Source organism: Pyrus communis, chromosome 12, assembly GCF_041283825.1.
Source record: "Pyrus communis isolate YQ-2024b chromosome 12, ASM4128382v1, whole genome shotgun sequence".
NCBI classification, from domain to species: domain Eukaryota; kingdom Viridiplantae; phylum Streptophyta; class Magnoliopsida; order Rosales; family Rosaceae; genus Pyrus; species Pyrus communis.
The window spans coordinates 2,767,977-2,780,800 of NC_142576.1; the positions used below are offsets into that span (position 1 = coordinate 2,767,977).

Consider the following 12,824-nt stretch of genomic DNA (forward strand, 5'->3'; position numbering starts at 1 on the left):
CTCAGAATCTCCTTAGACAAAGTAGAGACTAGATGTCACTAATAAACGAAATGACGGTTGATATGGAATCGCCGATAAACTTCCCCCTATAAATATGATACATGTAGATACTTCTACGGGTTAACCTATGTTTCATTTCATGTTTTATACGTACAAATTGAAAGAGAGATAAACGGGTGGAAGCTACGGGAGAAATAATCGCGGCAGATACAAAAATTCTGCCGCTAAACTCCAATGCTGTGAATACCAGAAAAGGAGAAAAATAACCAAACCGGAGCAGCCTTCGGAAGATTCAATCAGAGGCTTGGCTGCAACAAGCACCACTTTTTTGTTTGGATGTATGCAGATTGTTCGACAACGCAGTCAGCTCCTTTTCATGTTCTTCCTTGAGAACGCTTTGTGCGCTTGCCGTCACAATCTTGATGAAAAAGTTCATGAGCATGAGCCACACAACAGTGTTCCAAATCGAACTAAATGATAAGTCCCACTTCTTCTCCTGAAAGCAAAAAATGCGGAAAAGTTATATGTTAAGGACAAGCATGCCCGGTTGTTAAGTACTCGAAACAGAAGTACCAAATTCCTCGGGTTCAGGAACATGTTTACAGAATTCAATTTTCCAACTAGCCAATGGATTGCATTCCCCAACTTTCGGTCCAAAATATGCCCGAACAATGTTGATGGAAAATGAACTTAGACACAACATATGGATGCTAAAGCCGTAATTCAGAAAACACTACCTCGCTGTTAGAGGCGACTGGAGGTGAGGCGTGTATATACTTGTCTTTCACAGTATGTAATTTGGTGATGAGGTCGGGCACGAACAAACCAAATCCAGGGAAAAAGCTGAACAACCAAATCAATTTATTTTCTACCAAGTCGAGAAGCTGATTGTTGCAAACTGAGATGATGAAAACTGTCTGCAATTACAGGGCAACATAACCGCCTCAATTTATGTAAAGTTATGCATTGTTAAATGCAAGGAATCTTTAAATAGGAAACTATAAACCTCGGTAAGCATGTTCGGTAGATATAAAACAAAGCAATGTTTAAACATCTGATTGGACGGAGCAGGATCCAATCAGTGATGCACAGATTGCCTTAGAAACAGTTCTTAGAACTCATCATAAATGAAGCAAAACACCTCAAAATAACAAGATAAAACCTCTGCCAGGACGAGCAGGCATCAAGAGGCTTCAAAATTTGATATATCTTATAAGTTAACAAACCTGTATGTGAGTCTTAATAAATGCCTTTCCAATCAATGTTGCTAGAAAGAACGTCCAAAATCGAATGCCAAATTGTCCACACAATATACCAGCAAGGTCAAATAGAGGGTTGGGCACCTGAAATTTATTTTGAATAAACACCCTTAAAGGTCTCAAAAATATTTATATAAAAAATAAAAAGAGCCAAGAAATTAAAAAAGTGCTGCACTGCAAAAAGGATAAGTACAAAATGTGTTGAAAGAACGTTGCAACTCCACGGGTATAAGTAGCATTAAGAAAGAAAAATTACCGAAGCAAGAACTAATATAGTTAAAAAGTTCAGATATTGTGTATGTGAAAGAAGCCATGATTTCATCAGGTTGAGGCGACTAGCTACCATTCCACTGTCTTCAGTTGATGAAGAATCCAATTCTTTCATGACTTCCAATTTTTGACCAGATATACTAGCTGCACTTAAGTATAGATAAGGAGAAATTGAGAAATTTGTTCAGGGAAAAATTAGTGGTTTAAAATTTCAAACGTATCCAACTCACTCATCCTTGCAGTATGCAGTCAGATTAAGGAATCCAGAAAATTATCCTGACTTGAAAAGGGCCATGAAGTAAAATATGAACATCGCCACATGCGTGCACACAGACACAATTTTCATTATATTGCCTACAGTTCTGAATTAAGTAATAGCCAGATAGAAATGCTACCAGGGTACCTATGATATATATCCACAAATTGAAATTGTAGTAAACTATTCAACCAACGGCAGGATTATGAAACTCTCAACTACCCAAGAAGTCCATAAAAATTGATACTTTAGAAATGTAGAATGTTAAGGCATCTTATGATCTTTGTACATGCAACTAGGTAACCACATATGCTCGAGATGCATATATACAAATAGAACATAGATAATGTGAAACATTATACTAGATGAAGTTTTTCTAACAGGTTGTTCTTGACTAGATATTGCTTAATACAAAGATGACAGAACTTATCCACAACATACTTAAATAGTAGGCACAATAACATAGCTTCTTGTTTTGTACTCACCAGCTCTTGATATGAAATAAGGAGGAAGCTCCCCCAGTGCAGTTCCAACTCCCCATAGAATAGCCTCTAACTGAACCTGAGGCAATATACTGCTAAGCGGAACCCTTGAACCGTGCTGTGATAACAACAGGGGTGTCCCATATTCAGAGCATTCTCTATCCAGCCATGAAGGCCCACTTCTCCACTGAATGGTGTCATATGGAGCACTTTTTATGTCAACTCTGCCACAGTGCACGGCTTTCATGGTAAACAGAGCTACATGAGGCCCCAAATACAGCACAAACGTGTGCAAACCAGATCCTGCACAAAATAGTGATACAACAAAAATCATTCAGAGTTTTGTGACAAACATGCTACCGCAGAATTTAAAAGAAAAAAAATCAATTGCTACTTCTCCATTTGGTTTAGTGTGTAATATAAATATGTTTCTACACGAGAATTTGGAGACAGCGCAAATCCATCAACCTGAAATTCACAGTTTTCATGCTATTTTGAATATAACTCGCACTTACCAAGACCAATAGATGATGCTACACCAAGAGCCAGCCACCAGAGTCCAAATTGCAGATAACGAATAAGCTCCTGGATATGCTGCATTTTGATTAATTATAAAATCAATAAAGGAAAGTCCAAAAGTACATCAACATTACGCAAGAAACATGCCCGATAATGCATATATAATGCAACATTCATGGGAAGTCTTTATCCCAACAGCTCATACAAACAATATTAAGCAAACTATATTAATCAAATAACGGTTACTCTAACTAAAAATCTAAATGCAACTGAACAAAAATGTCGCCCTGCGAGTAAATACCTCTTGTTGAGGTCCACCAACTGTCGCAGTGATCACTCCTATACCTCCTGCTAACATAATTAGAAGCAGAAACCAACCACCTCTCGCCATAAAACGCCGAACATATTGGCCAATAGCCAAATTGAAATACTTTAATGTCTTTAACGGCTGTGTTGTAAGTGTTAAATTTTCTAGTTCCTGGTGATGCTTCAACCGGAGTCCTGCGAAATTCAAAGATTACAGACAACCTTCACATTTTCAATCTGAAAAGTGAAACAAATAAAACTACTTTCCTCAATTGGAATTTGATTACACATTTAAAGAGTTAAAAGAAGCAAACTTTTTGTTTTTATTTACCTACCCATAAAAGTTTGATTTCCATTTTATTTAAAAACGTACAAAAATTGAAACCTTCTGTTTCCATTTGATTTCCCCTTTCATAATTAGCTACAAAATTATAAAAATTAATTAATTAAATTCAGATTATTATTTTTGCTTCCCGAAAATTTAAAATTACACACCCCCACAATGTGATTGTGTAATTGCAGAGAAAATTATGAAAGGAATTCAAGAAGCTGCGTGCGAATTAACTCACCGGAGATGGAGGAATCCGTGGAATTCGACGAGGCTGCGTCGGTGGGACCCATTCAAAAACCCTATAAACTGAATCGATACGTGCGATTTGGGATTTTTGGATTGGAAATTAGGGATTCGTAGAGAGAGAAATAGCGCGAAAATTGGAATCGAGCTGCTGGGACGCGCAGAGAGAGAGGACGGTTTAGCGGGCTTGTTGGAGATTTGGAATAATTTAGTGCGGCGGAGAGCATGTAGGAGATTTGGAATAATTTAGTGCGGCGGAGAGCATGTAGGAGATTTGGAATAATGTGGTGCGGCGGAGAGCATGTGGAATCGCTCTGAACGGCTCTTGGAAAGTGCCACGTATAGTGTGGGTTTTGACTTGGGTCGGAATTCAGTTTCTTCCGTTAGGCTGACTTGGGCAGTCGTGACATATGCAGATGGACTTCAAACCGACGACCGTAGAAAGGAAAACTTTGATGATAGTGGTGAGAATAGATATTTCAAAATTTATGAACCAGAACATGTTCAGAAAGACAGTTTTATTTTTGGATTTAAGATATAAGAAGAGAGAGAAATCAAAATATTTATAATTTTTTTATTTCAAAATATTCGATGGATCAATGCAATCATAACCATTAAAACGAGTTTAACCTAAGGGCCTAAGTAGAGTGTAAAAATATTTGTCTTTTGATTCTATCTATATATACTCGCATATGGGCACATACAATTGTACGTGAGAAAATTTTTTATTTTTGTTTTTGAAATAAAAGAAGAGAGGAAGAAAGTGATAAAGAATGTGAGAGTAGGAAGTTTTTTTTTAAAAAAAAATAGAAATATGTTAAGATTGATGTAGAAAACAAATCTATGACATCATTTTTTTTAACTTTTTGGCATATGTCATTATGGGGCTCGCTTCGTAATTATTTCAACAATCTAAATCGTCTATCTTTTAGATGTTTCATAAAAAATCATATCTAATGGATTTTGGTCTCCATCACTTAGCCATCCCTACAAGTAATTTTGATAAATTGTGGTAGACTTCTTCCAAAGAAAATACCGATGACTTGGCACCTGTAACAATCTATCCCAATTTTAACGGAAAGAATAAGGTATTTTCGTGAAATTTCATCTGGGCTAAATCTTTTTCTTTTAAAATTTGTTTTTTGGTCTTAATGGGTGTGCCAAGGGGCCCACCCCCTGATTTGTGTCCCCCGACCTCTCTCTCTCTGTTCTCTTTCAGTTCGATCTTCTACCTCACTCTCCCTTATCGCTCCCGCTTGGCTCTCTCTCTCTCAGCCCCTCCGCGGGCTTTTCTCATCATCAAACAACAACATCAACATCTCCATTAACACCCTAGTGAGCTTAGAATCGAAAAAGAACACCCCGAATCCCTCTCTTTCTCTCGGCCTGCACTGTTCACCGAAGTTCTCCGGCGAGTTTTCTCCTCCTCCGGCGAAGGTAAGCCTTGAACCTCGTCCAAAAGTTATAGATCATGTCTTAGTGTATGTTTGGAAGTGGTTTTAAGAAGTTTTATCGATGTTTGGACGTAGGAACCTCACGGGGGAAAACTTCCCCAGTTTTCCAGCGAGCACCGCCCCTTTCGAGGCAATTTCCGGCCAATCCACGACGATTTGGCCGGCGTGCAAGGTATCAATCTCTTCGTCTCGCTGAGTACTACAACCTTTCTTTTTTAATCACCCAATTTCGTTGAGTATTGAAGAAGTTATATCTATTTGAATCTTACCCAGTTTCCAGCGACCTCCGAGACTTTCAAGGCGTTTTCCGGCCAAACCATAAAGATTTAGACGTCGTGTAAGGTACCATTCTCTTCGTCTCGTCGAGCACTATGATTTTTTCTTTTGAATCACTCGATTTCGTTGAGTATTGACAAAGTTACGAATGTTTAAAGTTTGTCCAATTTTCCGGCTAAAATCCGGCCTTCTCCTTCAATTGGGTCCGGCGACCCATGTTTTGAACTCAGGCCGGGCTTTCAAGCCCAAATCCTTTTGAACCAAGGCCCTTCGGGCCGGTTAGAACTCGGGCTTTCTTAATTCTATTAATTAAGCAAAGGTTACATGTGATTCTGCAATCTGCATATATCAGCATGAGATGAAAATACGAAACTTTAGTCTAATAAATTTTTGAGAGGAAAAACATTCTCCTTAAAAAGCACACAACGTTAATCGACTTAATCCCAATGTTAAAAATATTTTGTGACTATAAGAAAATTAACCCACGTAAATATGCTAGAATTTGAAATCATCAATCAAAGTAATCACTTAAGCTAGCTAACAACTAATTTTCTCAATGGTATTTTAATTCGCAGCTTTATTAAAAGTATTAATTGAACTAATTCCTTATTGTCATTAAAAAAAGAGTAACTTTTTATTTATGTTATTTTATATATATATATATATATATTTAACGTATATATATGTATATGTGTTTTTCCGAACAACTGCTTTTAAATATATTATGATGTGCCATGCCCTTTACAAATAGACTTTTAGTGCACTTTATGTTTTTAATATTATCTGTGAGCATAAACTGTGGCATGACATTCTTACCTTTTATCTACTCATTACTACATGTTTGCACGATGTCTCTTAGTTATTTGTATTGTCCTGAGCCAAGGACTAGCTTCACGTGTAGTTCACATGCACCGTTTACATCACTTTGGATCCAGTTAGGTGCTAGCATGTCCTGTTGTATGATGTGTTGGACTTGTATGTGATGCGACTAGCGTAGCTCACGTGATATAGTACTAGAATGTAAAACCAACACCCAACCTGTTCTACTGTCAGAATATCTCTGCAGTGGACTTGTGTGCCTACATAAATTAATGAGTATTGTTTTCTCGTGATATCGATTTGAGATTTAATGTTGAGACATCTTGTCATCCTACATCTTACTACATACTATTATTATAATATTTTTGGGAAATCATATACTTGTTTTAGAGGGGTTACACTTTTCGAAAAGGTTTTTACAAAACTTTATTTTTAGGCCCACTCATCCTTGTTTTTCGCCCTTCCAGGATTTTAGTGGCAAAGGTTTCTTGACGACGAGGATGGTTGGCAAAAGCTATTATGTAGGAGACTTCTCCTTTCGGTATAAATGTTATTACTCTTCATTTACTGCAATTTGTCTATGCTCTGACATCACTTGTGTGATATGGGTTCAATCCCCGCTCACATGCACACTCTAAATTAGTCACTTTTAGGCTTTAATTTATTCACATTTTCCACATCACTACACTTTATGGCTTCGTCACCTCTTAGGTGTCGGCTAGCACATCGCGATTCGGGTGTCCAAGTGGACATTTCGGGTTGGGGTGTGTCAAAAACCTCCCAAAAAATTATATAAAATAAATGAGTACAAATTTATATTAATTTATTTTAATTTTGTAAAATGTTTTAAATTGAGAATTAATTAGCAGATTAATGAAGGTGTGAATATTAAAGCCCTAAATCAATTAATCAATTTTTATTTAAAAAAAAAGTTATATAACTGACAAGTAAATACATTAATACATTAAATTTAGGAATTTCGATCAAAACCTGAAAACTAATAAGGTCTATCAACAGAACATGAACAGCTAGAGAAAGAATACTAATTTTTCCTCATCTTTATAGAATAGATTTTGATGGTAGGAGGATGATTGCAATGACACTCTTCAATTAAACGGCTAAAATATGATTATATTGTGTTAGGTCAACAAATATGATTCATTGCCAATGCTTTATATCTTATTTTTATAACAAAATAGCAAAGTTTATTATATACTTCTTCAATATCACTTAAAACGGTCAAGAGCGTTTGTCCTTGCATATGTGATTCTACGTTTGAATCACTCTTTATCAGTACCGCTTTATATCCCAAAAAAAAAAAAAAAAAAAAAACACAAAACTTCAACCTACGGCCAAGACGCCAAAACGTCAAATTGAAAGATACAATATTTACATGTATTTAATACAATTATTATCTGATAGTCACATATAATTCATATAAATATATGTATTTAATACAATCACTCTCCGACCGGACCAACCGTTCAGATGATGATTATATTAAATACATATAAATATTGTAGCCAAATCCAGAAAATCAAACCAACAAATATAAAGAGGCAAAACTAGAACAGACCTAAGTTGCACAGGCAACACACGCTTGTAAAATTCTTAAGATTACAAAATGACTGGATGTTTAAGTCATCACCAAGTCAACACCGGAAAAAAATTAAACATTTATTGGATAGATTAGTTGGTGAAGTGTAAAAAAAGACCATCACATTAGGCCAAAGACTGACCTGGAAATAAGCACCTAAGTATTTTTCTACACATACATACATTGAACATGAGCTCACAAATTCCTTAAATATAGCACAATTACACATCCTTCTCTCATTCTTCACACCAGTGAGAAGTTCAAACCTAAGTTTTCAAACCTTCTCTATATTTTCAACTTTTATTTTTGAGTTCTTGAAGCAGACAAAGATGCTGCATTGCAAGTATCTCAATCCTCTGAGCTTCAAGACGAACTCAGTTGTTGCAGCAACAACCAACACAATCTCTCTATGTTTCTTTCTATTCTCTCGCCCAGCTAACAAGCAAGCTCTAACCCGCCCATCTATCTTCCCAGTTCTGTTGCCTACGAGTACTATGAAAATGCATGGTTTCTCGTCGATGACCGATGTCACTAGATCTCCTCGAACGTTGACTTTAGCTTTGGCAGCTGCCAAGACATCCCAGAACATCACGACTGTTGATGAGCCACGCCCCACAGAAATGGAGGAAGAGAAGACGGAAGTTGAGACTGGTTACAAGGGCAAGAAGATCAAAGGGAGAGTGGTGTTGATCAAGAAGAATTTTCTGGACTTTAACGACCTTAAGGCGTCCGTGCTTGATCGTGTTCATGAGCTGTTTGGCGAAGGGGTTTCGTTGCAGCTTATTAGTTCCGGTGAGAATGCAACTTTGCTTTTTAGTTTCCTTCTTGATAAAAATATTTATTCGTAAATTGTTGAGTAAGTATGTATCTGTTTAAGAATGCTGCTTTACATTTTCATACCAGAACCCGAAAAGAGAAAACAGAACATTTGGAAGCCAACTACCAGTCTAACTGATTAGACGGGTAAACTCTTACCTTTGGAAGCCAACTACCAGTCTAAGCCACCAGTATAACCTGAAAATGAAGCACCACATGGCTTTCAAACCCTTTTTTTTTTTTTTTTTTTAAACTACGGTTTACAACTTTTACCACATCCAATTCCTTTTGTCCTTGAATATTCCTAAGTAACTGAAGAAAGTTAAGGTTCCACCATAAAATAAATGGGTAATATGGGGAATAGCGCCTAACATGTAGACAACACAAAGGGTGACGTGGAGCGCGTGTGACCGTTTGGCTTCACACGTGGGAGAACATGCTTTGGTATCATGAATGAAGTTGAGGTTCCACCATAAAACCAATTGACAATATAGGGAGTAGTCCAACTTACTTATAAGCCCATGCAAGACCCCTCCTCCCATCAATGTCGGACTCGTTCTCAACAGAAACAACTTCAGATTTGTTCATAATAAAACTTGAGCGAGTTTGGCTGTGTGTTGACCCCTTGCAGTCGAGTTCAAATTCCACTCTCGGTAAATTAAAGTAGTCTGTAATATCAGGTTGTAAAAGATGAAAAAAAGGAACTCTTGAATGATAATTATTTTATCACTAAATAATAGATGTGTTTTTGTAGAAAATGGGTTGAAGGGGAAACTTGGAAAGCCAGCATACTTGGAAGATTGGATTACCACAATCACATCTTTAACACCAGGAGAGTCTGCATTCGAGGTTACATTTGACCATGAAGAGGAAGTAGGAGTCCCAGGAGCATTCTTAATAAAAAACAATCACCACAGTGAGTTCTTCCTCAAGACTGTCACACTCGAAAATGTTCCCAGTGAGGACCGTGTACACTTCGTTTGCAACTCTTGGGTGTACCCTACTGAAAAATACACCAAAGACCGTGTTTTCTTCGCCAACAAGGTAACAAATGATTCGCACGTTTCATTAGTGTCTGATGTAATTATTATTATTATTTTTTTGTTGTGAGGTTTAAAATATATGGTAAAAGCTCATGCCTGCTATATGTTTGTGCAGACTTATCTTCCAAGCGAAACACCACTGCCGTTGCGCAAATACAGAGAAGAAGAACTAGTACATTTGAGAGGAGATGATGAAAAAGGAAAAGGAGAGCTCCAAGAATGGGACAGGGTTTATGACTATGATTGCTACAACGATTTGGGGAATCCTGATAAGGGTGCCAAATATGTCCGTCCTATTCTTGGAGGGTCTAGTGAGTACCCTTACCCTCGCCGTGGAAGAACTGGCCGACAAAAAACTAAGACAGGTTAGCCATTTGTAAATACTACTCCTTTATTTTTAGAGTTACCATAGTTAATCTAGTTTTCGATTAATGATGATTTTCTTTAGTGTTAATGTTTACCAAAAAGTGTAAGACTCGATATACTAATTTGGATTTTAATGAACTGGAGATGTTACGATCACTAATTTTTCTGATCTTATTGCAACAGATGAAAAAAGCGAGAGTCGTCTGCCGCTTGCTGAGAGCTTAAACATCTATGTGCCAAGGGATGAACGATTTGGCCACTTGAAGTTGTCAGACTTCCTGGTTTATGCCCTGAAATCCATAGCTCAATTCATTCAACCGGAGCTAGAATCCTTGCTCGATCAAACTCCTAATGAGTTTGACAGCTTTGAAGATGTACTTAAACTATACGAAGGAGGCATTCCATTGCCTGAAGGTTTATTAAAGCGTATTGGAGACAGCATCCCCTTGGAGATGCTCAAGGAGATCTTCCGAACTGATGATGCAAAGTTGCTCAAATTCCCAATGCCTCAAGTGATCAAAGGTAACAACAACATTTTGAACTTAGAGGCTTACAAACAAGGGCCTACAAAAATAAAGCACTATTTCTTTCGTCTAAGTTCTAACTCCGATGCTTTGATTTGGCAAAGAGGATAAGTCTGCTTGGAGGACTGATGAAGAATTTGCAAGGGAAATGCTGGCTGGAGTGAACCCTGTCAACATTCGTCGCCTCCAAGTAATCTCCATGTATCTTTTGTGTGATTTTTTGCAATGATAATGAAATCAATAGACCCCAGCAAAAAATAACAATCTAAATGTCAAGTTTATTATTCGTTTCGTCTCTAATCACACTTACTTCTAATCAAAATTTAGGAGTTTCCGCCTGCAAGCAAGCTAGATCCAAAAGTTTACGGTGATCAAACCAGTACAATAACCGAAGAACATATAAAGAACAACTTGGATGGACTAACTGTGGATGAGGTAAAATCTTTGATTCATTTCGTTTGAAAGTTAAGAAAAAAAAAACTCACATACCAATGCTGTTACTTTGAAATTAGATTATTATGTTGGTTCTGTATCAAATTGTAATGATGAAATTGAATTTGGTTGAACAGGCACTCAAGAACAACAAGTTATTCATACTAGACCATCATGATTCTCTGATGCCATACCTGAGGCGGATAAACTCAACTTCAAACAAGATCTACGGAAGCAGAACTCTCCTGTTCTTGCAAAATGATGGAACTTTGAAGCCATTGGTGATCGAACTGAGCTTGCCTCATCCCGATGGAGACCAATTTGGTTGCATTAGCAATGTCTACTCACCAGCAGAACAAGGTGTAGAAGGCTCCATATGGCAACTGGCTAAAGCTTATGTGGCTGTAAATGACTCTGGATACCATCAGCTCATCAGTCACTGGTTGAACACTCATGCAGCGAGTGAGCCAGTTGTAATTGCTACGAACAGGCAACTAAGCGTGGTTCACCCAATTTACAAACTTCTGCATCCTCATTTCCGTGACACGATGAATATCAATGCATTTGCCAGGCAAATCCTCATCAATGCTGGCGGTATCCTTGAGACGACAGTTTTCCCTGCTAGGTATGCCATGGAGCTGTCATCAGTTGTGTACAAGGATTGGAATTTCACTGAGCAACCCCTCCCTGCAGATCTCATCAAAAGGCAAACACAAAATCTATGATTTCTGACTTTAAAATTATTTCCGCACACTTTTTTTCTCTGCTGGCAAACCCTGTGTATTTCTAGCTTTTGAATTGAATAAATCAAAAGAGAAAGGGGCATTAATAAACAGTGGTGTGCAGAAGAAGAAAACGAGGCGCGGAAATTATCTACCATAGTAATAATATTCATTTCTTGTTTTAATTATAATGCTTTGCCTTTGATCAAAATAGAGGAGTGGCAGTGAAGGATGCAAATTCTCCGCACGGTCTTCGCTTACTGATCGAGGACTACCCGTATGCTGTTGATGGGATTGAAATCTGGTTTGCAATAAGAACATGGGTTGCAGACTACTGCTCTTTCTACTACAAGACCGACGACATAATCCAGAAAGACACCGAGCTCCAATCCTGGTGGAAGGAGCTAGTAGAGGAAGGCCACCGTGACAAAAAAGACGAGCCCTGGTGGCCGAAAATGCAGACTCTCGAAGAGCTAGTCGAAATCTGCACAACCATCATATGGACTACTTCTGCCCTCCATGCAGCTGTCAACTTTGGACAGTACCCTTACGCAGGATACCTTCCCAACCGCCCTACAATAAGCCGAAAATTCATGCCCGAAAAGGGAACTCCTGAATACGAAGAGCTTGAGTCCAACCCCGACAAGGCGTTCTTGAAAACAATCACTGCTCAGCTGCAGACACTGCTTGGCATTTCCCTCATTGAAATTCTGTCTAGGCATTCAACTGATGAAGTGTACTTAGGGCAGCGAGACACACCCGAGTGGACTGCAGACGCCGTGCCGTTGGAAGCTTTCGACAAGTTTGGAAAGAAACTGGCTGAGATTGAGGACAGAATTACAAGTATGAACAATGATGCGAAGTTGAAGAACCGGGTCGGGCCGGTGAAGGTGCCGTACACATTGCTGTTTCCTACTAGCGGAGGAGGACTTACTGGGAAGGGAATTCCCAACAGTGTCTCAATCTAAAGCTTCTGTGATTCTTTGTCTGCTAATAACAACTGTTTGAGTTAGTTTTTGGGCCCTTAAGCTACTAAATTATAAAAACAAAGCAGTCAGCATAACAGAAATTTGGTAGTTTATACCCTGGTATGATTTTTTTTTTCTGAA

The 12,824-nt window shown here is 38.0% G+C and overlaps 2 protein-coding genes across 6 annotated transcripts; one reads left to right on the forward strand and one right to left on the reverse strand.

Annotated features, from left to right (window-relative positions):
- Positions 1-12: 12 nt before the first annotated feature.
- LOC137745624 (vacuole membrane protein KMS1) lies at positions 13-4,180 on the reverse strand. Its single transcript, XM_068485607.2, has 8 exons — positions 3,662-4,180; positions 3,088-3,287; positions 2,783-2,861; positions 2,271-2,570; positions 1,516-1,673; positions 1,227-1,343; positions 738-917; positions 13-496 (listed from the first exon to the last, which is right to left on the reverse strand). The coding sequence occupies exons 1-8, from the start codon at positions 3,711-3,713 to the stop codon at positions 293-295; spliced, it is 1,290 nt and encodes a 429-aa protein (XP_068341708.2). The 5' UTR covers positions 3,714-4,180; the 3' UTR covers positions 13-292.
- Positions 4,181-4,849: 669 nt separating this feature from the next.
- Positions 4,850-12,824, forward strand: LOC137744218 (putative linoleate 9S-lipoxygenase 5). Of its 5 annotated transcripts, none has more exons than XM_068484080.2 (12): positions 4,850-5,103; positions 5,196-5,292; positions 5,394-5,462; positions 6,683-6,756; positions 8,287-8,604; positions 9,383-9,672; positions 9,787-10,036; positions 10,221-10,559; positions 10,666-10,751; positions 10,889-10,996; positions 11,131-11,699; positions 11,930-12,824. In XM_068484080.2, the coding sequence occupies exons 5-12, from the start codon at positions 8,307-8,309 to the stop codon at positions 12,681-12,683; spliced, it is 2,694 nt and encodes an 897-aa protein (XP_068340181.2). In that variant the 5' UTR covers positions 4,850-5,103; positions 5,196-5,292; positions 5,394-5,462; positions 6,683-6,756; positions 8,287-8,306; the 3' UTR covers positions 12,684-12,824. The 5 variants fall into 5 exon arrangements, with proteins under 5 accessions (XP_068340181.2, XP_088537215.1, XP_088537213.1 ...); XM_088681089.1 differs by having other exon boundaries at positions 4,905-5,103; positions 6,683-6,736; XM_088681087.1 differs by having other exon boundaries at positions 4,964-5,103; positions 8,248-8,604.